Genomic DNA, 26963 nt, shown 5'->3' on the forward strand with positions numbered 1-26963 from the left:
GCCCCGGCCAGGCTGCTAGTGAAGACTGGCTGAATTAATTGATCGACAGAAGGCAAATAGACTTCACCCATTTTAAGCACCCATTCAGTTCCCTTTTCCTAGCAGCTGTCACTGTTGTCAGCGTGCCGAAACGAGGCTTTTGTACATGTTCTTTGGCATTAAGCAGCCCAAGAAAAAGAGAAGAAATGCAAACTAGTGAGAGTTGCATTGGATTATTTCTAAATATTATTGTTTGTGCAGTGTTGGCATTTAACATGCTGGCCATACACTGCTTTCATTTACTCAATTAAACAATTAATTACATGCCTTGAGCACAGTGACTCTGCAGTGTTTTCCCTCTGCTCAGCAGCATCCCCACACTTAAACAGCAACACGTACATTAGACTGGCAATTGCACTTGTATTGACAGCTCCACACTGTGAGCACTTCCAAGGTTATCTGGTCCTCAGGGTGACAGGAAGGACTCCTGCCTGCCTGAACAGCATCTGGCCTGACAGGCCCCCTGACGGACCTTTCTGCCCACAAAACACACCCACTACTAGTTCAGTCATGGTTTTTTCCCCCGTAACGAAGTGTCAGTAGCAAGAAACCACCACCCTGACTTCCACTGTTGCTGCCACCTCCACAGCAGGAGCAAAGGCTCTATTCTAATCACACTTGCTGTTTAATAAAACAATGCAGCCTTTCCTGCCTTGCTACTAGTAAAACTATTCCTTACCTGACACCTGCTACCCTTGCTAAAGTCTGTCCCTCACCACGACACCTGAAATGACCCACACAGACAAGCCAGGGCAGAATCAGTGGTTGTTTTTACTTAGGTATTTAGATATCTTATTATTGCAGTCTTCCAACATAGTTCAATAAATACAAAATTAACAAAAGTGTCAATAGATCTTTATTACCTTTTATTATTATTATTATTATTCCAAACCAACTGTGATTCCCTGGAGATGTCTGACTATAGTTCAAACATGAAATGTACACAGTGTCCCTTATGATATTATATTACATTTGTTTCAAGCTTATAAAAATATATATTGACTTCTCAAGTATGTATTTACAGTATATAACACGTGGTTAATGAATATCAAAAAGCGTGTGGAGATGAACCAACTTGACTCCAGTTTTGGTTTCACGCGAGGGGGTTGTTGGAGGTGCCGGCACATCCTGCCCACACTGAGCAGCACCACATCGGGCTGCAGCCGGAGCTTCCCAAATCCTGGCTCCAGCACATTGTTCCTAATGCTGCCGTCCCTGGGGATGGGAGACACGTCCCTTGCCCCCTCCCTCACCCCTATAGCCCCATGGGGCCTGATCCCGCAGGCGCTGTGCCTTGCTGTGCAGGATGCAGTGCAAGATTGGACATGTGGTTAGGGTCCGTCCTTCCGACCTCATGGAAAACAAGACGTGACACAGGAGGGAGATTTGGGGACTGCAGCCGAGGGAGCTGAGGGGAAAGGGCCCCTCCTGCAAAGCAAAGCTGCAGGGAATCGCTCCCCAGTGGGAATCGCTCTCCAGCCGCCCCAGGAGAGGCTGTGCCTGTTCTCCCCAGCAGAAAGGAACACCCAGCGGAGACGTTCCCATGAGGAATACCAAGCAAAGCCCAGGAAAAGGAGCTTTCCTGCTACTGTACCAGGGCAGCAAAGTGTTGCCTCAGCAACGAACGCTGAGGATGCGAGGCTGGATGCCGGGGCCACATCGCTGCCCCCCAGAGCTGCACTGCTCTTCCTGAGGTCACGCGATGGAAACAGTGTCCTCCTTTACCGTCACAAGGCACCGACAGCCGGCGGGACACTGAGGGGCAGGGGTTGTGTTCCAGGTGCTTCCCCTCCCTGCACAAACAGGCTCGTCTGCACACGAGCTCAGATACCTGCACTTGCTCCGCTCCTCTAATTCCTACCTGGCCCCCACTCTGCCTGAACACCTAAAATCTAACCCTCTCAGAACAGCATTTATTAGCTCCAAAGCCCCCAGATTACCAAACACTCGTCGTTTTTTCTTCCCTGAACAAGCCCATTAATGCTAACGCTGCTGCAGAGACGGGGAGCGTGCTCGGCCGGTCCTGAGCCCCTGTTAGCACCAATGTGACTGGGGCTTCCCCGCAGCCAAGGGAGGAGGAAGGAGCCTTGCACAGGGTCAGACGCTGGATGCACAAAGAGACTGAAATAATTTTTGAGGCATTTCCCTTGGTCAAGCAGATTCAAAACAGTGTTGCTAATTAATTTAATTATAAGGCATTGAATACTTCCCCGAAGAGAGGTGCTGAGAGGAGGCAAGTTAATTTTAAAATCATCACAACAATCCACAGCTTAATCTGCTCATTTTGTTATCTTCAGCATTGATGAGGAGTTCAATTAAAAGTGTTTACTGTTGCAACGAGCTAGGCTAGGAAGCGTATTTCCATTATGTGCTTTTTCTTTTCTTTCTTGAAGGAGAGGCCAGGAAAGCAAATGCCTCTTGTTTCAGCTGAGTTAGAGCATGATCCCATCCACAGAACCACACTGTCTAAAAGAAACAGCTTTCTGAAACACCACGAGACCCTCACCAGGGTAGAGTCAGGAAAGTAATTAAATACTGAATTTCTTTTGGGAACAGCTAGAGACACGCAGACAGAGAAATTACACTTTCAGTTCGGTTTGTGCTAGAGGAGGTAGGGTGGGAGCCTAATTCAGTGGGGGGAATGCTAAAGAGATGATTGAAAGATGGTCTTACTTTTACTTGGAGTGCTCCAGCACAGAGCGAGCACCAGGCGCTCACACAAGCAAACAGCACAGGAGCTGCGGGGCTGCCAGCCCCCTGCAGAGCTCAGTGGCTGCGGGAGGGCAGGGACCCCTGCCCACATGGCCACGGAGGCTTCCCAAGGGACCCACAGCTCCCAGCGAGCCACCGGTCACCGTGTCCTGGGAGAAAGTGCCACGACTCTGGCTAAGCTGTGCTGGGGTTTCGCTCTCTCCACTAGGCAGCGTCCAGAGGGAGTGGGGGGCAGACTGGGGCAGCCCTGCACACAGCCGGCCCCTCCTCGCACCCCAAACTGTGGAGACAGGGTCTGCTTTGGGGGTCCTGCTCACAGCCAGCTCTGTTTCCCAGACCCTGAAGCACTCTGTCACCGCGTCACCAAGCCCTGGATTTCCCCAGACCTCCCTGAAAGCAGCTGCACCCACCGGCTGCAGCTCCCGGCATCCCGACACAGGAGGCTGCTGCAGATCCCACCGACAGGACAAAAGCAGGGAGATGGGGGAAAGGATCCGGAATCAAGTTGGTTCAACTCCTTGCCTAAAGAACTATAATATACTTTCTCTATAGATAAAATGTAAACATAAAGAGCATACAAATTGCACTTGATCCTTGGGATCTGGCATTTCTACCAAATGAAGGTTTTGGTTCACCTTTATTACTCTTCTGGGTGAGAAACAGCAGGATGGCGAGTGACCGACCAGACCACACAAGGGCCAAACTTAAAGACAAAATTATTTCCGCTAATAACCAAGTGACACTGGGGGACGTTGTTTAAAGTGCCGAGGTGGCAGGAAGGAGAGAGCTTCTTTACCCCGGTGAGCAGCAAACTCCCTGGAGCGTGCCCAGCACGCATCTGCCCACAGCATGCCAGCAGCTCCGGGTCCTGCAGGGCGAGCGTTCCCGTCTCAAGCTCTGCACACACGTCTCTGTGCTGCCTCACGCCCCCCTTGGGGTTCGCTACTGGGAGCTCAGGACCTGCATGGTGGAAGGTGCCCTTCTCCCTGCCAGCCAGTGCCACCGGGGCTGCGGGACCCCAGAGCAGCTGGGAGCGCACAGTGCCCAGCGCAGCACTGCCCAGCAACGCCGGCACAAGGCAGAAAGAGCGATAATCCACCATTAGCTGGCACCTTCTTGACACCACCGATCAGCGAAGTTCAGGCAGAGAGTTCTGATCTCTGATGCAGTCAAGCTAAAATATCTGAAAAAAGTGAAATCTTGCCACTTTGGAGCACTCCTGGGCATGCAGCCGAGCCAGAAGAGCCCGAGGGCTGGCGAAAAGAAAACGACAGTGCATGAGGCTTTGCTAAGCAGAAGCTGGATCCCTGCAGCGACGTGTTGTGCAAGGGCCAGCGGGGCCAGGATGGCCAGCGGGGCCAGGATGGCCACCAGCACCTACGGCCATGCTGCCCTGCTTGACCGCATGACCGGGAGGGGAAGACACCGCGGCAGGGCAGGTGCTGTGCCAGCCACGCGAGAGATGCCCGAGGGCCCTCCGCTCCATCATCGTTTAGAGATCCTCATCCTCTCAGAGCAGGTTAATAGAAGGATCTGACTCAAACAGATTTCCAGCCACATTGTGAACATCTCCCACAGCATTCACTCCCTTTATAAATCTTTGCCTTTCATCATCGCTAATTCATTTGCAACACTTACAGATGATAATAAAAGGCCTACAAAACTCCACACAAGGCTGCAAAGATGCATTTCATTAACTAACTTCAAGGAAACTTCTATTATTAAGCAGGTGTTATTTAGGTTTTTCATCAGGGATCAGGCCCACATCAGTGGGAACTGCCGGCACGCAAGGCAGGCAGTACTGCGCTACTGTCCGCAATAAAATAAAGTGCTGATGTGCCCTGGGTTGCCTGGATTGCACGGCAGGATTTCAGGGATCCCACAGATGCAATGGTCAGTGTGGGGCTGGGGTGCACAGTTCCCGGCACAGCCCCTACAGCCACCCCGAGCACCCACAGCTGAGGTGCACCTGCTGCAGAGGCTGTGGGTGATGTGGGGTGCGCTGGCACTGCAGCCCTCGGGCACGGACCTCCATCCAGCCATTGACCTGTGGTGGAAAACTGATGCCCCGGCACAGCAGGGCAGGATGCTCCAGACAGGCTTCTGCCTCTCCCTTCCCCGCTCCCAACCGGGCATGGGGCCAGAGGAGGAGGAGGAGCAGGAGGCGGGGAAGAGCACTCCCCGCAGCTGAGGGGGCCCTTCCAGCGGCCAGGGATATGCTGCCAGAGTGGACATGGGAAGCAGCCCCCCAAATCACAGCCATGCCCGCTGTCTCTCTCACTCCAAACCAATTCCCAGGTTTTCATCCCATTTCTGGCTGAACTGGGAGGCTCCTTTCTAAGGAGCCTTAGAAACATTCAGCACCATTTGCTCCGCACTTTAGCAGAGAATATTTTTGTTCACCAACTGGGGTGTCAAGGCTCAGTGAAGTAACTCTCGGAGCAGAAGGGATGTGGCTGGGAAAGAGTTTCCTTTAGCATAGCAGATGGGGAAAGTCACCTTCCAGGAGTTGGGCGCTGGGTGTGAGCTGTGCTCCAGTGTCTAAAAATAAAAGCAATAAAAGCTCCTTGTGGGGTTGCTAGAACATGTCAGCTTGTATAAAAATACCCATGGATTTCACCAGAAGGATGCTAGATACGAAAATGCTGTCAACTCTGGATTAAGACAGTGCGCAAACATCCATCCACCCTGTTAACCTAATTACCATACGAAATGGCATTATTACAGTTTGATTCATTTTACAAAACAGTGCTGGGGAGAGCCACGTCCACCTAGGTACACCGCAGGCGTGTGACCCAGGAATCCTTGGCTTTCCCGGCACAGGGGACGGGAAGCCCTGCTCTCTTGCCACGTGGAATGACTTGTTTGGCAGCAGCCCAGTGATTCCTACATCCCACCTGAAACCGCGGTACGTCAGAGATTTGGTCCAGTTTGGGGCTGGCTGGCTGCTCCTCCCTGGGAGCACCAGGTCAGTGCTCCGCACCGCTGTGGGGGTCTGCTTCACACCTGCACGCCTCGGCCATGCATTTGGATCACCTGTGCGCGGAGAGTCTGGATCCCGCTCAGGATGGTCTTCTGGTGCTCCACCAGCGTGATGCCCAGGCTGAGGATGTCTCTGCAAAATGAGCCCTGCATCAGCCACGAAGAACAAGCCCTAAACTCTGAAGCACCCCGACACCAGCTGCTCCCAGGCAAGGGCAGCGCAGGTTTCAGACCTGCCAGAGCAAGAAATCCCTGACATGTGGTCCCAGCCGACGCAAGACGGGCCCCAACCAGGAACCCAGGGGTAGCACGAGCCTGCAGCATGCCAGACGTGAGAGCTCCCAACCCTGCCCCCCCGTGCTGCCTGCGTAACAGGTTAGCGCCAAATCGCATTAGATTTGACTCCACTTTCTGGAAGGGACAGGTCACGCTCCTCTTGTCAGAAATGAGAGGTTAAAGTCGCAAACTCCAGGTTTAAACCCCTGCTTCAAAAACCAGCAACTGAGAGGCACAACACATGCAGTCCAGCCCACGCCAGCTCTTACAGGCATGTTGTGGAAGATCTGTCCTCTCGTTTAGTGACGCCTGACTAACGACAAAGCCGAGCTCCCTCATGCTGCACCCAGCAGCACCAGTTTATAGCCAGGAAATGAGTTCACTTACTGGGCTGTCATCCTGGCCACTGATTCCAGATAGCAGTAGCCTGCAGCTGTGAAGTTGTCTTTGTACCTGCCCATTTCTATTGCCTCCAGCCACTCGCCTACGGAGCTGAAAGACGGGAAGGCCGAGAAGGTTCGCTCGGTGAGGGGTATAGACGTGCTGTGGGACCTGCCAACAAAGCAGGGCGGTGAGGAGGGAGCAGGCACGGCACGCCTGGGGTGGCAGCCGGCAGGCAAAGGGGAACAGCAGCCAGCAAAGCGAGAGGGTGGTCACCTGGTGCAGGTGGAGCTGGGGCACTTCGGGGGCTCTGGGCTCTGCACCAACTTGCTCAGGATGTTGTGGATGTGCGAGAACTTGGGTCTCTGGCTGCGGTCCTTCTGCCAGCAGTCAAGCATGAGCTGGTGGAGCGGCGGCTGGCAGTTCACAGGGGCGGGCAGGCGGAACCCATCCTCCACAGCCTTCATCACCTGCAGCGGGCAAAGGAGGTGGGGGGACGGGGTCAGGTGCTGCCACGCAGATCATATGCAACCCCCTGGGGCAAACCTCCCTCCTCACACCCTGCCTGGGGAGCGGCAGCAGCTCCTCTGCGCACCACGGAGCCACCTGCACATCATTAGCAACGGCAACATCGTCATCTACCACGCGGCCGCTGCGGACTCACGTCCTGGTTGGACATGTCCCAGTAGGGTCTCTCGCCGTAGGACATGACTTCCCACATGACGATGCCAAAGCTCCACACATCGCTGGCCGGACTGAAGTGGTGGTACTGGATGGCTTCAGGGGCTGACCACAGCACCAGGCTCTTCCCGCGCTGGATGGGCAGAAGGGGAGAAATGACACGCTTGCACCGCAGGATGTAGCTGATGCCCGTGGTTCCCAGGTGGCCGCTCACCGTGCCCTGCCTGGCATCGCAGGGCAGCCACCAAGCAACCCCGCGTGCTACGTGCGGGTTTAATACTAAGAGAAAACTTTTGCCTCTCTTTGAAAACCGCCATGCAACTGTATGCTACATGGGAGTGTGAGTCCTGAAATATTAATGGGAGAGGAGAATGTCTCTGGGAAGAGCTGATGGCATTTTATACATTAATATTTAATGAAAACCGTTTCAAAGCTGCACAAACACACAGTCCTTCCACCTTGGCTTGCTCTCCTGTAATTAGCAATCCCCGTCTCGGTGTCTGCAGAGCCCTCTGGATGCGCTAAGGAAAGCAGGTGACAGAGACCGCAGCTAATTGTAATTAACAGCGGGGAGACCTTCACCCCAAAGCCACAGCCCTGCTGCACCGCACTGGGAGAAGCCAGGGCTCCTGCTGTGCTCTCCATCCCCCTCACCGAGCGAGCTGCTCCGTATCCGGCGGCACGCCAGCGCAATTCCGCTCGAGAGCTTTGCAGCACGGCTGAGCTGCAGCTCTGCAGGCAGCTCTGGCCACAGCGAGGGGCATTGCGCTTTGCCAGGGGCACTACGGGATAGTGGTGCTCTCCCTGCCCAGTGCACCCAGTGTGCCTCCACCCAGCTAGCGGTAATGGCTGAAAAAGTTGGCCAAGACTCTTTCTGCCACTGGTCTGCTCAGAGCTGGCAAATGAGTGCAGCTCCTGGCAGAGCACGGGGCAAACCCTGCAGCCAGGCTCTTCCCACTGGGACACCCATACCCTGCACTGGGACACAGGGACCAGGTCCCTGCAGGCAGCGCAAATCAGCTGCTGCCTCCCTGGCGCTGCCCAACGCTCTCTCTGCAAACAATAAGTGCTCATTTGATTGAGGAATCAATGCTCTTTAAAATATTAATGCCTGCTTAATGCGACACGCTAACAGCCCCAGCTGATGCCGGGCGGCTGCAGGGTACCGATGAAATGTCTCACTGATCTGCAGTTCAACATGCATTGATGCACCCCAAACAAAGCGTGCCGAAGGGGGGTGTGGAAGCAGCGCTGCCCCCAGCTCTGTGCCCAGGGGCTCCCGGGCAGCTTCGCCAAGCAAACGCAGGCACTTGGGAGACAAGCTGGCTAACAGAGCTGATGAGGTGTAAGTGTGAATCAAGCAGGACTTAAATTCTTAATTGAAAACCATGAATTTCATTACAAGTGATAAAACAGACATAAGGAACCCTGAGGCTGCCAGGGCTGCCTCCAGCCGCCCGTCACCTCTCTGCCAGTTCTCACAGACGCGTGGCAGGGCTGCGGCCAGAGGAAGAGCCGTGCTGGGCAGCTGCTCTGCAGTTCCCTGGCTGAACGTGTCTGATTTATAGCTGAGAAAGAAGCTGTTAAGATGCAGAGCCCCCATTCGTACATGATGAAGGAAACATGAGCCCAGGAAAAACCGAGGTTCTGGAGCAGGATTGCTGTATGCCTTACTAACTCCACCTGTGCCAGCTGGCTGGCTTTGGGTTGGATCCTTATTCACATTCTGGGCAGGTTGCAAACCTCTCCAGTGGCGCCAGGCCCTGTGCTCCTGGCCACAACCACACGTTGCAGCCAGGGAGACCCACCTCTGCGGCAGGTTTTGCAGCCACACTGTCAGCATTTTGCTTTTGGGGAACGCTGACAATAGAATTCGGAAATGCAGCTTACCATGGTGGAGAAGATGGTCTCCATCTTGTCTTCTTGGGGCCGTCTGAAACCAGTTATTTTGCAAGCTAGGCTGCTGTTCACAAGGACTTTGTGGGCAGCAAGGCTTTTGTGTATGTAGCCCATCTCTGCCAGGTACTTCATGCCAGAGGCAATCCCCTGCAACATGCAAACGAGCTGGGTGGCTGTGAACTGTCCCTCATGTTTCTGTTAAAAAAATAGAGGAGGAAAAGCCCAAAGTGAGGAGTGCCCAGCTCAAGGGGGCATGGCCAGCAGAGCCTGGGTGGGTGGCAGACGCCCGCAGTTACCACCAGCTCCCACAGCACTCACCCTGAGAAAAGAGTCCAGCACGCCGTTCCCCATGTACTCCATCACTATCATCATGGTACTCCCTGCACGGACAGACAAGGAGCACCGCGTGAGTCCTGCCCACGGCTCGGGCAGCAATAACTCTGCAGGTGTCAGAAATCCGGGTGCTACCCCCCCGGGCACCGTCAGCCCACGCTGCCTGGCTACTACGGGAGACGAGGACTTTATCCCAGTTTACAAGGAGCAGTGGGTGCGAGGCCTTCCTGCCGTTCCCAGCTGGGATCCCACTAGATCCCAACACCAGATGCTCCTTTTATCAGGACACTGAACCACACCACAGAGGAGGACTGCACTACCCAGTGAAAGCAAAAGCAACCAGCTCAGCCCAACAGTCAGGACAGAAATACTGCCTTCCCGAGCGAACAGGCTAGTTAAAACCAGCACACATGCTCACGTTTCTTTGGATTTACATGAATATCCATTTAAGTACAGCATCCGCAGACCAGTTCAGCGCGCACACTCCCAGAAGAGCTGGGAGCAATCAGAGTCATCTGTTTTACTGACAGAACCTCACTTCAATTTGCTTTTATTAAGAGCGCACAGTTTTGCTGCTAAGCCAGTCTTTGATTTATTAATCTAGCTGTAAGCATTTTATTAATCATCAGAACGCTAAGTAGCTAAACCACAAGGAAACACCCGATTTCCAACAGAGCGCCAACAGCATCGCACCTCCAGCACCAGGCCATCACTCCAAAGCCACAGCTCAGGCGCTCTGCCCGCAGCAGAGCCTTCCTCCACCACAAGTGGCTCCAGCTGCCCCGTGTCCCTGTGTCGTGCAGCCCGGCGCCCCCCTTACCTCTGGTGATGACCCCCTCCAGGCGGATGACGTTGGAGTGATCAAACTGGCCCATGGTGCATGCCTCCGCCAGGAAGGAACGCTGCTGCTTCTCCGAGCACCCTGCCCGCAGGGTCTGGATGGCCACCGGCAGCTCTCGCTTGCTGGGCAGCTTCAGACAGCCCCGGCAGATTTCTCCAAACTCCCCTGCACAGCAGAGAGACGAGTTACAGGGCATCCAAGGCAGGAGTTCCTCGCAGCCGCGGCTCGGCACCGTGCCTTCCCAGAGGACCCCCTGCCATAGCGTCCACACCACTCCTTTGAGCACCGACACAGATCCCTCTGCCATTTCCAGACCGTGAAAGAACGAGCTACCTGCCAGCTGGCTTCACGGCTTCCTCACAGCTCTCAGCATTGTTGGACAAGGGCGATGCTTTACTGAGTTGGTGCAAGGCACTATAAAGACAGGTTATATATATAACTCTCTATACCTGCTACAAAGCAAAGGGCAGCAGTCCTCTTCTGGGAGGTCAGATTCCCTTTAGGGGATATTTTCTCTGCTTTGGGACTGTAAAGCGCACTCCTGTAGCACCAGCAATGTGCCTGGCTGTGCAGACAAGACATTCCCATGGCGAATCCAGGGATTTGCCAGCCCACACTCAGGAGCATGCGGAGCCCCCCATGGCTGCGAGTTTCCCCCCCAGAGCCTGTTTTCCCATCCTCCCCCTCCTCTGCTGAACACACAGCCCTGCACACGAGTCTAGCATCAGCACGTGATACCAAAAACCTGTGAAAATGCAATGCAATTTCTTCTTCCTCTTCCTACGCCATCCTCTCCATGCTCTGCTCAAGTGCATGTTCTGCTTTTTGCCCGTGGGAGGAAGATGAACCCCCAGGTACAGACCCCCTCTGCTCGGCACACGCAGGGTCTGTTCCCCACGGAGCAGAGCGCGGCCGGGCAAGGGGCGTCCTGCAGGCTGAGGCAGAACAGCCCACTCTGCGCAGCCACGCGCTTGAGCAGGAGCGACCGAATTCATAACATAAAAGGCCAATATTGGCTTAACAGCAAAAAATGTGTAGCTATGAAAAGCTTTATTGATTTGAAAGCCAAGGTACTTGTTAGGTCAGCAGTGAGACAAATGCACTCCTGGATTCCTTGTATTTAAATGACTAATTTCTTTCTTGATTTTTTTCAAACACTGATTTGTTTCTTAAAGGTATGTGGGATTAGCCTCAGCTGCTCCGCTCAGCAGCCACAAAGATAACCTTGTCTTCTCCTCAGTGTCTTCTCCCCTGCAACACGGTCCCTTCAGCTGGTGGGCAAGCCCTTCCCTCTTCCCTTCCTCCACCTCTTCCTTTTTGTGCAGCTGAATTTATCTTTAGGAACAGAAACGACAAAGAAAAATCGTGTTTCCCATGTTCTGGCACACATTAGCAATTGAGGCTCTAGGGCCCAGTGAGGGGATTTTAATTTGCTTTTAAGTTTTAGGCAGTGAAGTTGATGAAAATCAATAAATCATTAGGTTCACATATTTATAAATAGTTTTCACGCTGCTGTCAAAGTGCCCAGATGCAGATAATTGCTGATGCTTTCTGGTCTGCGCGTCACCGGGTTGGCTGTACTTTGCGCCTCAGAAAAACAAACGGGAATGCGAAATCAAGCTCTCGAACAAAACGCTCCAGCCCCGCTCCCATCTCCTCGCCGCGAGCGCACCCCCCCAAGACAAAAGCAAGAGCAAAGGTCCAGGGTGCTGGAGGGTGAGGAGCTGCTGCGGGAGCCCACGGCGCTGCGGCTTGGGCAGGCTCACAGCAGGCACGGCACGGCACAGCATGGCACGGCACGGCACAGCACGGCACGGCGTGCCGGGGCCGAGAGGGGAGCGTTATGGCTGGGCACCGGCATGGCCATCGCCATCGCCACCACCGAGGAGGAACTTGCCTGTCCCAATGATCCTCTCGATTTTAATACTAGCGTTATCCAGCTCTTTGGCAAAGAGGTGCACAGCCTGCATGGGGTCTTCACAAGTGTCAGGGTCGATGTACGTCCTCCTGGTTGGTATTTTAACTGCAGGAGAGGCACAAAGGGTGCATGAGAGAGGCTCGGCAGAGCTCCTGCCTGCCTGTCCTAGGAAATGCTCTCCCAGGTTATCCCTCTCCAGGTCTGCCGACAGGGCTAACTTCCCACTCTTTTATAAGCAAAGCAAAAGACTCACTGTAAGGTTGCTATGAAATTTCTTGTGGGATTAAATTAAATCGCTCTGCTTTGCTGCCACAATCCCTGCTTTAAAGGAGAGCGGCTCCTTCCCTCCAGCGCAGCCCCCTCCCAGACCGAGCCTGTCTACCACCCATGCTAATCCTCAATCTCCAAACCATCTCTGTTCCCAAGACCTCTAAGAGAGATAAATATCATCGTAATCATAAACAACAGCCATGTTTCAGGTCCCCTCGATTGGCAACATGGGCAGCAAAATACCTCCCACAGGCGCTACCATCTCCGGCGCAGTGAGTGACCCTGCCCGCAGCACATCCAGGGGAACCGTGTGGAACGAGGCTGACCCGGCTCACCGGAGCCCTGGCAAAGCTCCGGAGGGGAAACAGCCACCCGTTTTCTGAGGCTTCCTCAAACCCCTGCCTCACATTCCTGAAAACAGCCAAAACACGGGCCAAAGCGCATCAGCTCTGCCGCTGGCCAGGTGCTGCCGGGAGGCTGCTCGCCCTGGACAAGGCAAGGAAGGCGACGGATGTTTTGCATCAGCTGCTTGGCCCATCCAGGACCAGCGCATGGGCAAACGGCAGAGCCCTGCTGCCCCCAGGAAGGGGTCACACCACGCCAGGCTCCCCCCTTGCACCCCAGCTCCCTTCACCCCACACCAAAAACCTCCAGCAACCTCCCCAGGGCTCCTCAAAGCTGCTGCCTCAGAGAAGCACGCAGGCTTTGCTGCTTCTGCGATGCTTCGGGGAGCAGAAGACCATGTGTACGCTTCACGGGCATATGCCAGGAATCAAATAAACTCATCAATCCCGATGTCTGAATTTCCTTTGACAACTGTTGTCTGTAAAATTATTGCTGCTCAATAATCAAGAGTAGCCCCAGAAAACAAAGCCGTGTTCTGATGTAGCCGATTGCGAAAAGCTGACGGAATAATTCATACGCCCCATGGAAAGCTGAAAGCATCCCTGTTCCCGTTGGCACGGCAGTGACCTGTGCGTGGGAAGGACGGACCCTGGCTTATGAAGCTGTCAAGCCCACCGTCCCCAGAGAGCCTTCGCTGCGCTGAGCCCCTGCTCCGGGATAATGTGGGATGACAACACTTCAAAAGCAAGGACTGGGGGCTGCTTTGTCGGGAGCTGGGTTATTATTAGCGATAAATACCGGGATCCCCACACAGTCATACTGGCCACGGTGGCCAGGCTTCACTTACAGTGGAAGTACAGCTCCTCATCCCCGTCCTGGCTGGCTTTGCTGTACCCACACTGTCTGCAACGAGAATGGAGATGCAGAGTGGGGGCTGGGCAGCAGCCTCTCGCTGGCCAGAAAAGCCTCGAGCCGCAGCACACAAGGCCCGAGCCCAGCCCCCGGCACGAGGAGCCAGCCCCCACCACCGCCCCGCGCCCCCGACAGCCCCTGCTGGGGGGGGCTTCGCTTTGGTCCCTCTGCCCTGCCCCAGCCCCAAAGCTGCTCCGCTCACCTCCTCCACACCATCATGCCGATTACCATGGACACCAGCACCGTCAGCCCCGCGATGGCCACCACCGCGATGATGAGGACGGGGTTCTGCTCGCTGGAGGCCACCGTCACTGTGGGAGGGAAGCAGAGCCAGTCAGCAACGCACCCTGGGGCAGGTCCAAGGCGTGGGGCAGCCCCAGCTGCTCCTCCCAGTGCCAGCCTGCGTCCTCCAGCAGGGCTGTGGGACAATTCACCCGCAGCACCAGGCTGCTTTTCACCATCCTCACAACAATTCACATTCTGGTTCAGTTATAAGAGCTCAAGCTGGTGCCATCGGACCAATGTACCGGGCAGTGTCACAGGCACGGGCGGAGGAACACCAGCGCTGCCACACTGGGGTCCTGGTTTTGTTAATCAGCGCTGAGGAAAGGTTCCTGCTTATCAGAGGGACATATTAAAATTTATGGCTTACAAATAGTTTTCCTTCATCACATTAATCGCTTCCCTTTCTGCTTTTGCAAACAGGGGTATTAGAAAGCTACATTCTATATAAAATTTTTATTGGCTTCAATTCATTCTGAAAATGTCTTCTGTGTGGCAAATGGATGCAATTTAAAGCCCTGTTAAACACAATCTGTGAGAGTCTTACTGAGCCAGCCATCTCAGGGCTTTCATTTCTAGCCAGGGTGGGTTATTAAGCTGAAGCCCTACCATCTCTCCAAGCCCTCTTTTAGTCAGTGAAATAAGATGCTTCTGGGCTATAGTTATGAATGGAAACTGTGAAAAGGAAAAGCCCCAGCAAACAACACCGGTGCTGGCTGACCTTATTCAGCCAAGCAGCTAACAAGCCAAGTGCCTCACGAGCCCCAACGGCAGCGGGGGTAAGCAGCCATCTCCTGTCCGGGGCACGCATCCAGAGCCAGCCAGCTCTCCAGGCTGGTCTTGCCTCCTCTGCTGCAGCCTGTGTAGCTGACCAGCCCATCCCTGCAGCACCCACGGCAGGCTGCACAGCTTCACAGACCCAGGCAGGATTGCACCCTCGGCTTACACCGACGCTCGCTCCCTTCCAGCACCCGTTTGGTGGCTCCATAAAAGGGACCTGGTGAGATCTGTTCCCACACCAACGTCACGCCAAGGCAAAACAATCCCCAGCCACGCCAGCTCTGCTAAGCACTTTCTTGGGCAATCTCAGTCGAAGAGTCGAGGCTCTGTCCCCAGCCTCTGCAGCGGAGAGGAGCCAGAGGCTGGCTGCCCTCACTGACGCTGCGCTGAGAAGAGCGAGGACAGACACCCCCAGGACCAGCCGGCCAGCAGGAGCAACCTTGTTAAAGTCAATTAAAAGCAAGTCCTGGGAAGTACCTGCTCTTAGACCCAGAGGAACGGGTGCTGCTCCACAAATCCAAGAGCATCTGGGGCAGGAGCAGCAGCATCCCCAGGACCCAGCTCCAAGACCCTCATGTCCACAGGTGCGCACGTAAGAGACAACGAGCTCTGCCAACACTTACACTCTGCCAGCGTCTCCACTTCAATACTGGGGTTGTAATTTCCGTAGTCCGGTGAGGAAGATGTCCGGATTTGGAAAATATAGAGTGTGCCAGGCTTCAGGTTATTGACCGTCACGGCCGTTGATGTGGTTTTCACAGTTGAGTAACTTTGATCTCTCTGATCCTGTGAAATAATGAGATACCCGAGATCTAGCTGGACTGACAGCTGCACCACGGAGCCGGCACAGCACAGCTGTATCTTCGCCTCGCCTCTGGGTCCCATCAGGACAGTCTATCTAAACATAAAACCTTCAACAGAAAGAATACATGTACTAGGTGTCTCATTAATAGAAATTACATGGAAAGGTCACATAAAATGGCAGATGGAGCCAGATGACGCGCTGTGAAGACAGGCGGAGGACGGGGCAGTGGGGAGCAGCTGTGCCACCCCACACAGCTCCTGCCCCCCCGCCTGCCCCCGCGCTGGGGCTCGGCTGCAGGCACCACCGGCCCCTTCCCGCTCCCGTGCTACAGCCACTGAAGCCCCGCGGTAAACGCGTGTGTACAAGCACATACCGAGTAATCAAAGCTGGCAGGTGAGTTTGCCAACAGTCTTGGTCCCCGGGATTTTATTGACTTGCTCAGTGACCGACTGATCCCTCTGCTTCGAGTAAGGGACAGCACGCTGGGCAGCCCCGCTCCCGCCGCTGGGGCGGGCAGGCAGGGTGGGCTCTGCCTGGCTGGCGGCACCGCTGGGCTACCCGCACTGCCTGCCCACGGCAGACCCCCCTGCCTCGGCTTCCCCGGGCTGGCAAAGCAAACAAGCCCCAGCCGCCCTGTCAGCTCCCACAAAGCTCCCCACGCCTCTCCACAGCCGCCGGCAGAGGCTGTTTGCTCAGCCACGTCAGATGCTTCCGAACAAGTGCCCTGGTGAGAAGACGCAGCCCAGGCCAGGGTTATCTGAGGCTGCTTTCCACCCGCAGCAGGGCCAGGCTGTGTCCCACTGCCCCTCTCGGACCCACACAGGCGTGCTGCACCCTCGTCACACTGATGCCCCACGAGCATCCCAGCCCTGCAGTCTGGCTCGGGGGCAGGCAGCAGCCGCTCACCGCACCACTCCCAGCGCCGGGGACGTTGCTGTGAAGTGTATTTTCCGTTTGATACGCTTTTCCCTTTGAATCTCCGTTGTTAAAGTACAGCTTTAAAAGCAAAGACTAGGAACTAAGTTGATTTTCGTGTCAGCATCAAGAGCCTCATTTCAGTGAATAATTGCTAAACTATAGTTTCAATTCTCTACCCAAGCAGGATGTTTCCTCATTTCCCATACCCTAGGCATCTCGTTGCTGCAGCCCATTTGCAAGGAATTACCAACTCTGGCTTCAGCATTTGCCCTCACCCACAGATTCCTCCTTTCAAATCTATCAGATGCTGAAAATCACATTAATATGAATCAGCTTCACGGTAGCTTGTTTCTAAATACAGAATGCCAACATGTCACCTGCACAGTTTGCTTGACATGTAATCAGTTTCATAACGAGCCTGAGCACACGCAGATAAGGTAATTTGTGGAACTGTGTCATAAACTGCATTTATTTTGATTTAGAGCATTGTCCCTGTTCTCTGCCCACCGGTATTTCTTCTAAAACTCTCATCCCACCGCACCTGTCAAACAACAGCTATTTTTAAAATTAAGACACTGTCAAAAATGTCTGCTCGTGGCCCCTGCTGTGTGGAAGACACTCATAGCTCACTGAAGTCATGGGTTCGGTGGCCCTCAGTCCTAAACCAGTAAAGACCACAAGGTCCAACACTTTCCCAGAGAGCAGGCTATGCATTCAGGTGTCATCTTGTCAAAGATTTAGAAACCCAGTACGGTTTAGCAGTCCCTGTCTAGCTGGCTAATGGCAAACACCCAAACCTCAGATTTCTAATGTCCTTGAAAAAAAGCCAACCAACGCATTAAAAAAAAAGAATGAATGAATGAAAATTATTAGCTTTACTCTTTCTCCCAGGGAGATGTCAACATTAGGACTGGATGAAATCTTGCTGCACAGATGGGGAGGGAAAAAACCCCACTAATCAACGTAAATTCTACAAATAATCCGAATTTCCTAAAACTTGCAGGAGCAAAATGCATAACACTGTCGGAGAAGCAAAGACCTTTCTGGCCGCCATTTGAAGCACTCCTCTTGCTTTCAGGTGCCAGCAAAATCTTCACAAGAGCACTGTCCACAGACAGGCTCTCCCTCCCCTTCCCACGGGGTGGGGTGGGGGCAGCACACGCAGCACATGCAGCACCCTGGCACCGCGCTCCCGAGGGGCAGACCTGGCTGGTGAGGGCAGCACCGGGAGTCAGCTGGGGAACGACCCATAACTGGAGCCGGTCCCCAGAGCCTACCTTCTCATAGTACTTGACCTCGTACTCGGTGCCGTTGGTGGTGGGGAAGCCCGGCTCCTGCCACGACAAGGAGACGCTCTTCTGCTCGACTTTATCCATGCGGATGTCGGTGATGGGAGTCGGCACTGAAAAAGCAGAGGGAAGCAGCAGGTGGCCACGGTGCTGCTGGGGGCAGAGCATCCCCCCTGCTCCAGCAGCATGGCCAGTAGCCCCCAGACCCCCCTGCACCAGCCTGGCGCAGCCTGCCAGGTTGGAAGCAGAGCCCCAGGGACATGGCCAGCGACTGCGTGCCACCACGCTTTGGATGCTTTGGTTCTGAACAGCCAAGGAAGTGCAACCAGGAGATGACAGGTTACAAGGAATTTTATCTCTATCCTCTTATTCAGCTGGGCTGCGAGTCCTGTGTCAGCCCAAACGTGTTCAGCTGTGATAACTTCATTTCTGCTTCTGCACTGTGATGCCACAGTAAAAACGTCAACAATTTAAACAGCTGAAGAGCGTGCTGCTTCCGCAGATACCAGTTCCCTCTCTCTGAATCAGGACCGGAATAGGACAAACTCCAAGCTAGTGATCATCCAACAGGAGAAGAGGGTGGCAAAATACAATGGCTTTGTAATCTGTGGACAGCTAGTAATGCTCCAACCAAAACCAAGCAAGAAATCCTAAAGGCACCCTCTGCCCACAGTGCTGCAGAGGGATCTGAGCCTGGGGAACATCCAGTGCTCTGAACCTGCTGCTAAGGATGTCTCTGAAATGCAAAACACAACCTTTGAGCAGGAGGGCTTGCAGGATGCTCCAAGGCTTCTCCAGCCACCCTGGCACAGGCTCTGCCCCACACCCCCCAACAGCTGGGGACACCGGAGAGCTGCTGCCCTACCCGCTGCTGAGCATGCAGCCCCTGCCCCAGCAGCCGCCTGTTTCCAGCTAGCACGGGCTCCACGCGGGACCTTCCTCCCTGGCACGTGCGCTCCCATTTAGCTCGTCTCACTATGCAAGATGCACTTGCCAACTATTCTAACCAGGCCTGGCTCCAAAGGAGCAGACTTCTCCCGCGCGCGGCGGGCAGCTCGCTGTCCCCAGCTACCTGCAGGCTCTCTGCCCGATGCTGACGCCCTCGCTGTTTGCAGCAGCAGAGAAGGGTCTGCCTGCCTTATGCTGCTGCACTCAGCCCCGCTTCCCCAAAGCCTCCTCCGTGCCGTCTCCTCTGACCACCTTCTCCTGCCTTCAAGGGGCTGAGCTGTGCTCAGCACCCATGCGGCTCCTGCAGCCGACAGGCAGTGGCTCTGCCTGCACCGGGCTCCCTGCCTGCAGGCAGCATCCCAGCAGCTCTTCCAAAAGCCTCTGCCTCCGGCACCAGCGGGAAGCCAGCTGGACCTGTCAGACTGTCTGCAGCATCTCAGGAGCCAGCCAAGGACACGGCATCCCCTGCCCACCCAGAGCAAGGCAGCAGCGGCTCGGACGCGACGATCTGCCCACGGCCGGGGCGTTCTCCCAGCAAAGCAGGGAGGAAGGGGCTGCCTGGCTCATGCTAGGACATCGGTGTCTTTGCTGCAAAGGTGCTGTTCAAGAAAGACACTAAATATCTCAGCAGGGAAAATAAAGCTTCTGTTGGAGCCCCTTGTTCTGCTTTAGGCTGATCAGAGAGAAAGTTAGGATTGATTAGAAAAACTGACCTCCCCAGTGGCTGAACACATCGAGTAAGGTCTTCACAGCTATCCCGGGGCAGTGCCACAAGCTGCCCTGGTCAGGGGGCAGAATGTCTCCTCTTCAGCTGAGGAGAGGATGGGGAACAGCAGAAAAGCCTCCAGTAGCCGTGGCTCTGGGCCACCCAGCCTGGCCACGGCTGGAAGGCAGGGTCCTGCCTCGGGGAAGGGTGGCCCCTGGATCAGCCCAGTAAGACCAGGGGGCCAGAGCACACCAGGGTGAGGGGGCTGCACTGACCAATTCACCCACTTACACCAGTGGCCCTGCAGCAGGCACAGTGCGAGCCGCACAGGGAAATTGGCTGTTTCTAGCTTGTCCCGCTGCTCCACCAAACTGGGAATTTTGCTGGACCCTGATTATCCCACAGAGTGTCCTGCGGAGAGGAATGAGTCCCTGGAAAGTAAACTTGAGTATCTGTGAAACTTGGTATTTAATAAATTACCTAGCTCATTAATCTTTGCTGAAGAAAAAAGTCCCTCTGATGTTTTATTCATGATGGTTTGCTCCTTGATTCCAAGTCCGAAGGGAACCGGAAGGAGCGAGAGCCCCGAAGGGCAGCTGGGAGCCCCCGTGCTCGCTCCCAGCCCCTGCGCACATCCCCCTACTGCGACCCTGCCGTGTCATTTGACATTTTTAAAAATGATTCTCTGAGTAGATAACACTGGTTCCAGAGCTGACCTTTAAGGGGATATTGAACGGTCCGCTGGTAAAGAAGGAGGAGCAAGCTCCCCCCGGCAGCATGAAGTACAGCAGAAGGGTTGTTAACGCTCCCACTGGGCCATGCAGGATGTGACCCCAGGGGGGGCTGCACCACAAATCCGTGGCACAAACCCTTGCTGAGGTCTGCCTCCTTCTCAGGCATCAAGATAAAGGCAGGACTAGAGAGATCTCCACGGGCACCCACGGAGCAAGCCCTCCTGCCCACGCCAGGCTGCCAAACACTTCACCGCGTCCCGGCCTGTCGCGGGTTTGCCCACACTTGTCGCACTCGGGAGGCTGGTGGCTCCTCCAGCGCGGTGACCCTGTGGCATGTGGTGCTGCCGCCTTCCCCACACCCGGCTGCACCCCCACAGTGGCAGCACCCAGTGCGGCAAAGGTTCCCTCCTCTGCCAGAGACCTTCTGCCCAGCCGACACCGTCTGGAAGCCCCGTGCCTCCTCGCAGCACTTCAAGCACCAAGAATGAGTACGACCGAATTCGCACCAGCTTGGCACCAGCTTGGCACGCTCTTGCTCCAAACCCTGCAAATGGCTCCTTACCCCCACCAGAGCCAGGCCTAGGCTAGCGCAGGCTGTAGCACGGCATTTGCTCTTGGGGAGGAGCGGTGAGAATGATTTTCACGTGTAAGAAGTGTTTCAACAAGAATAAAAAAAGAAGAAAGAAAGAAAGAAAGATCCTCGGCTTCCTTCAGTCGCATAAACGTGCACTGACCCACGTGCACAAACAGCAATGCACATGGGCACGCTCACCGCTCTCATCGCTGGGGCTGGGGGGAATCCCCGCCACGGAGCCTGTGGTCTCTGCTTCAGCGCACGTCCCTGCATGTTCCACGAAACGAGTGATATGGGCGGCTGAGGCCACTCTGACACTTAACTTTGGTTTTGCTCCTGTAAACTAAGTTAAGTGCTCCTTGCTGTTTTATATGATTCCCATTAATAAAATATCACACAGATGCCCTCCTGTATCTCTGAGCCGAGCAAACAGACTGAAGAAACCCGAACAAGTGGTCCTGACTGTTAACAAAGCCATCAGGAAAAATCACACTCACTTAGCGATGGGCTGTAGAGCAGAACTCATGGTACATGCCAGAAAAGCAGGCACTAGCCTCTAACATGTTTAAAAGGCATTAAAAATCACACAGACTATAAAGCATTTCACACTGTGAAAAAAATGTGTTTCCCATCAATATTTTAAGCTCCTCTAACATTGCCTCTATTCTGAAAAAGCAAACATTAAATTATTCACCACTCTGCCTGATTTTATAAACTCCTTTCCATTGTATGTGGGTTTTCTCCCGTTAATTAACCAGCACACCAGCAGAAAAGGCATCAAACCGGGTGTGGGCACCGTGTCCCTCCGCTGAGCGACCTGCTGCATCTGCACGCCGAAGGGGGCCCTTTGAGAGGGACAACAGCACGCACTTGATGACGGAGCTGGACCAAGAGGTCACGCAGCAGGGAGAGCCGACTCGGCGCCCACCCCGGCTCCTGCACCCAGCCGTCTCAGGGATGCAGTCCCACACCCCGAGCCGGGGCACGCAGGCACGAGCAGGGCACAGCCCGGCAGCAGCGCTGAGCCCAGGCGGGGTGAGCAGCAAGCAGATGGACAGACCTTGCCATGCCCCCAACGCTCACACTGCCGTAGGTTATGTTATGAGCACTGCTCGCAACACCACCAGTTATGAACGCACCCACGCAGAAAATGCACTGGGCGCTGTCCCAGGCGACTCTGGCCACAGGGTCCTTCTTCCCAAACCAGGGAAGCAGCCTCCCCAGTTACCGTGCAGCTCCTCCAGGGCTGGTTCCCCCAGCAGGGAGGGCAAAGACCCCCGAGCGCACCCCCTCGCCTCGGGGTCGGCTCCTCGGGCGCTGCCGCACCGCCTGTGCAGGGAGGTCTGCTGCGGAGGGCCTAATTCAGCACAAGCCACTTCTTCACAGTCTCGGGCAGGAGAATGCATTTCGGCACTGGCTGCATTATTAATCTGCAACAGATTTAAAAGCCCTTTAAGATAGGAGCCGATCCCTGCCGGGAATATAAATGACATCGTCCCAGAGCGTACATTTACATAGCTAATGCAGCTCTACTCCTGCAGGTAAACAGCTCCGTTCTCTCCTCAAACACTTTTATTTAGTCCCATGCTGGGGCCAGATTACAAAAAACACAGTATTAATTTTGCCTCCTGCAGACTAAATAGCATCTCTTCTTTTCCCCTGCAAATACAACGAACAAATGCTAATTCACTCTTGTGACTGCTGAAGGGGAAGGGCAGTGCAAAAGCTGCACTCAGCACTATATTTAGAGAAGCGGGGATCTGACAGCTAAATAGGGTCTTGTTTCTTTGTTTAATTTTTCCTTTGAATCCGCATATCTGCAACCAGAGCCTCCCTGCTGCTGCAAATTACTTCTGAGACCACCGCATCGCAGCTGCCCAGGACGTCGTCGCTGCTTCAGGCATCCCTGTGCTCTCCCTTTCTCCTGACCTCCAGCCCCGTCCAGCACCTCTGCCACGGGCTTTGATGACGAGGGGCGTCAGGGCTCAGGACTCGCCGGGGATGACACGCTCGGCACAGCGGCTCTGCCTGTCACCCGTGGCCCCAGCCCTCCCGTCCCGCTGCCCACCAGCACCCAGTGAGCTGCCTTCCCTACAGCCAGGGGCTCTTGCCTGAGAGGGGCGTTGCAGGCAAAGCAGGCTGAGAAGCCCCCTCCCCAGGGACGCCCTTCTCCCCCTTTGCTGAGAGGAGCTGGGCCACCTGGGCACCCGCAGGCAGAGTGGCTCCTGCCCGACACTGCTCCCAGCAGGGGACACCTTCGGCAGCAAAAAAATTTCAGTATTTCAAGAAACTTGCTGAGCCTCAGCTGCTCAGCTAATTCTGAGCCACCATCTGCATCCGGAGACTTGACAGCTCGACAAGAGACATTGATTTTGAGCAGATTACAAGATTAATTATGCCGTATTCTTTATGCGTATTTCAGTTCCTTCAGGAGCGTGTAGAGTTGAGCAAGGGGTTGAGATTCCCACTCGCCCAGAAGAAAAGCTGCACCAAACAGCCAAAGGTGCAAGGCGTGGGCTGGCGTCGCGGACTCGTTGCTTCACTCCTAGAGGACACGGCACTTGCTGCCTTTACCCACCCCTTGTCCCCAGCTCAGACCTGAAGCTCCAGGCGAGGAGGCAGCCCCAGGGCACTGGTCCCGCTGCCTGATACCAGGCAGGAGCCTCTGGAGGAACGGCTTGTTGTAAGACCTCGTTAAGCTCACCCCTCCCTAGCTTGTACACTGGCTCAAGAATAGACTGAGCTCAGGAGACAGAAGATCTTCCCAGAGCTAAATCCATCCCTGAACAGCAAAGATCCTAATGAGGAGTGACACCTCCAGTGAAGAGCAGCCTGCAGCACAGCATCCACCCAACAGATTCACAGAAATTACTACATGGGGGAAGAGAAAGCAACAACACGCGCAAAAACATTTGATCAAGTGGTGGGAAAATTATCTATAACAAGATCAAAGTTTAATCTCTTCAGATGAAATTGTTGGCCAATTCCTGCCAAGAGGTACGTGAGGATCATCTGTCTCCATTAGCTGTGGCTTGGCAAAGGGGTTTCAAACAAATTAACAACATAACCGCAGAGGAACAGACAAGGACACAACAAGCCAGAGCTGATTTTCCTTAGGCACAGCTAACAACCGCACAGGCTGGGTGCTCACATCCCCTCTCCTCCAGGAACAGAAACGCAAAATGTGGAAGGAGACACTTACAGTAAGAAATGATGCCACAAATCAGCACAGGAGAGAGATAAAAGCACTTTTTTTCTTTCCAAAGGATAGCCAATATTTGAATTACTTATTTTAAGGAAGGGTTTTTGTGAATGGGCTGAAAATGTCGCTTCTTTGAAGGCACTTTTTGGTGATTTGTAAATTCAAACTGCAGCTGGATCACAAAGCAGACTCGTCCCTTTTGAGCCCAAGCTGTCGCCATCTACCTCACTGCCATGTGGGGCCACGGGCTCCTGCAGCCCAGCCAGCTCCTCACCTCCCCACAGTACCAACTGAGGCCCCCTGGGCGTGCTGCAGGTCGGTCTCCATCTCCCCCCTCCTGCCCACCGCTGCCAAGCACCACGTCTGCACCACTGGAGCAAGCCGAGAGGAATCAGAGCACGGCCGCGGCACCAGGTGTGCAGCGCGTGAGGACGGTGCCCACACCACCTCCAGACCCCGCGTCCTCCCGGCAGCGAGGCCACAGACCCGGCCGCTGAGCGACCTGAGCACCCCAGAGGTGACACAGAAGTGACAGCGCAGGCAACTGTCCTTTTGGTGCAGTGGGGCCGAGGCAACGATTGCCCTCAGCGTTACACCGTACCTGCGAGGCCGGTGGAGATGTTGACCTCGGCGTACTGCTGCCCCCACAGCGGGCTGATGCCTGAGACGCCGTTGACAGCTGCCACACGGATGGTGTAGTTGACATGAGGCAGCAGGTTCACCAGGGTGACGGTCCGGTCCACGAGCCCCGTCTGCTGCGGCACGAAGCCCACGCTGCTGCCACACTGCTCGCAGCGGCCCCGCAGAGCTGCTGGGCAGCGGCCGCACCACAGGCTGTAGGTCAGGTCGCTTCGGCCGCCCGCATCGGCAGGGGCACTCCACTCCAGCACCAGCGATGTCTGCCGCAGGCTGTAGACCAGGTTCCTCGGGGCAGAGGGTGGACCTGGAAGCAGAAGAGTCTGCACACGGGTGCCCCGGGAGGAGGGCAAACCGATGGGTCCTCTGGGAGCAGCAGCACAGGCACCGGTGGCACGGCAAGAGAGCGCGGTCCCAGGCAGCCACAGCACGTGGCAGCACGAGGGGACACGGATGCATTGACACGTGTGGCATGGTGGGGACACCCAACGGAGGATCCCTGCAGGAGGGATGTGTACGCGCAGCGAGCCAGAGCTCACACAGCGTGTGACAAGTGCCTGGCCAGACCTGGCACCTCCCGGGGTTCGGCTCAGGGGACCCCCAGCGCCGGCTGCCCGCTGCCCCCCATGCTCGCTCTCGGGTAAAGCGGGTTTCTCATCGCTGTGCAGGCAGTTGCACCGCATCCATCACTGGAGCGGTTGGAGTCCAATCCAATTAACTAGAGGCCATTTAATTAAAATCTGTGAACTATATTGACTAAATGACTGTGCCCTAGTTTTACCAGGGAGTCTGCAAGCCCCACCACTCATCTGTCTCACCAGACTGCTGCCTCAGCCTGCACGCTCCGCGGTATAGGGGCAGCCCCTCCAGCCCCTCCCCACCGTGGCAGTCCGCAGGGCAGACCCCCCCAGCACACACGTGCCCAAGCGTGGCTCCCGTGGGCTAGCGCCCGGTGCTGGCAGGGTGCCAGGCTGGGACAGCCTGCCGGGACCCCGCTCGGCTCTGCGCCGCAGGACGGACACGGCGCCGGGACCCCCGCTTCCTCGCTTTGCAAAGAGCTGCCGCTTCAGCGAGACGTACGTGTACAGGAGGCAGATGGTGGGTCTGACGGAGACCTGGAGTAGTTCTTCTGGCACGAACAGAACGTGGAGGCTTCCTCATGTGTGAAGCTGTGCTCAGGGCAAGGAGAGCAGAGAGGGAGACGGAGGGAAGGCTTGTAAAATCCAGGAAGGCAAGCTGAAAAGACAGAGAGAGGAAATTATGGGAAGAACACCACGAGGCGAATGAGGGACACATTTGAAGACTGCACTGCCTCGTTTCCTGGGACATCCTTTGCCTGCCACCAGCCAGCAGATACCGCCCTCCAAGCTACCGTCCCTGAGCACCTCCACGATCCTGGCTCCAAGAGATGTGCCTTCGGTCTGACCCAGAAGGGCCATTGGGACACTGTAGCTCTGCACTGACTTCCAGGCTGGGAGGTTCTTTCATGGGGCTGGAGGAGTGGTCAGACATCAGCTGGGGCAATGTGTGAAGGGAGCCGGAGGGACATATGGGAACAAAGCAGCTGCAAAAAGATGCAGCATGTGGCAAACCCATGGCTTAGGGTTCAGAAACAGGTGAGCAGAACAGAAATGACATGGGAGCCACAGCAAGACTCAGCAACAACCCCAAAAAGGGGAGGAATATTCAAAACGGAGATGCTGGAGACCTTATCAGTCACCAGAGCTTCATATACACACCCAAGTCACAAGGCCATGTCACTGGCAGCTACAGATTTATCGTTGTGGATTATAGAGCAGTCACTGTGGGCAGCGAGATACGTGAAGTCAAACAACAGTAGTACAAATTTGCTTTTATAGGTCATACTCAGGCTTACCTTACCCTTTGAAAAGTACCTTTGATACTCAAACAAGCAATTCACACACTGGTCAAGGATTTGCTTGGTCTTTCCTACAAGCAGCATGCAGCCTACAAAGGACGCTCCTAGCAGGACACCCAGAAGCTAGTCCTGCATGAGAGACTTAACACTTGCCAAGAACAACAAAAAAGGCTGCAAAACTCCACAAAGCACTTCGCAACCGCTTCACTTTGACCCTGAAACATCTGAAAGGGAAGCAGCCTGCACGCAGACACATGCCTGCCGTGGCCAGGTGTCCCCAGCCATCGGGGATGGGGCAGGCGTGGCAGCCCCTCGGTGCTGAGAGGTGACCCCCAGCGAGGCCAGCATGAGGGGCAGGGGGTTTTCTCACCTGGATTTCAAAGCCAAACAGAAGCACTCATGTTTTGCTTGGCTTCATCTTCTTGATGTGCTGCTGCTGTCTGCTACCCCTTCATCAGCTCCCTGAATATTTAAACTTAATCACTTGTAAAGTTCCTAGATGAACAGCTCCACTAACGCAGTCCCCTCTCTTATCATTTTTAAGGAGCTGGCTGCTGAGAGCGTTCCTTTTAATGCAGATTATTCCAGTGCACTCTGCTTCATTAATTTTTAGCATGATAT

General features: G+C 54.9%; 1 protein-coding gene across 3 annotated transcripts in view; it reads right to left on the reverse strand.

The window, feature by feature from the left end:
- Window positions 1-877: 877 nt before the first annotated feature.
- Window positions 878-26963, reverse strand: part of EPHA10 (EPH receptor A10) — a 44636-nt gene continuing 18550 nt past the window's right edge. The window contains exons 4-18 of one of the 3 annotated variants that reach the window (XR_008731517.1): window positions 25544-25699; window positions 24429-24770; window positions 17652-17776; window positions 15275-15437; window positions 13792-13900; window positions 13525-13580; window positions 12042-12167; window positions 10124-10309; window positions 9289-9350; window positions 8962-9165; window positions 7055-7204; window positions 6667-6860; window positions 6397-6561; window positions 5649-5866; window positions 878-5292 (exon numbers count right to left, since the gene is read on the reverse strand). Coding sequence is in view for 2 of the 3 variants with exons in the window: in XM_055705810.1 (XP_055561785.1) it covers window positions 5752-5866; window positions 6397-6561; window positions 6667-6860; window positions 7055-7204; window positions 8962-9165; window positions 9289-9350; window positions 10124-10309; window positions 12042-12167; window positions 13525-13580; window positions 13792-13900; window positions 15275-15437; window positions 17652-17776; window positions 24429-24770; window positions 25544-25699 (2153 nt within the window). In the remaining variant the exon portion in view is untranslated. Of the gene's footprint in view, window positions 5867-6396; window positions 6562-6666; window positions 6861-7054; window positions 7205-8961; window positions 9166-9288; window positions 9351-10123; window positions 10310-11177; window positions 11480-12041; window positions 12168-13524; window positions 13581-13791; window positions 13901-15274; window positions 15438-17651; window positions 17777-24428; window positions 24771-25543; window positions 25700-26963 lie in introns of those variants that run through there. The other 2 variants (XM_055705810.1, XM_055705811.1) reach the window with 2 other exon arrangements.

The sequence above is a fragment of the Falco cherrug genome, chromosome 3 (genome assembly GCF_023634085.1).
Source record: "Falco cherrug isolate bFalChe1 chromosome 3, bFalChe1.pri, whole genome shotgun sequence".
NCBI lineage: Eukaryota > Metazoa > Chordata > Aves > Falconiformes > Falconidae > Falco > Falco cherrug.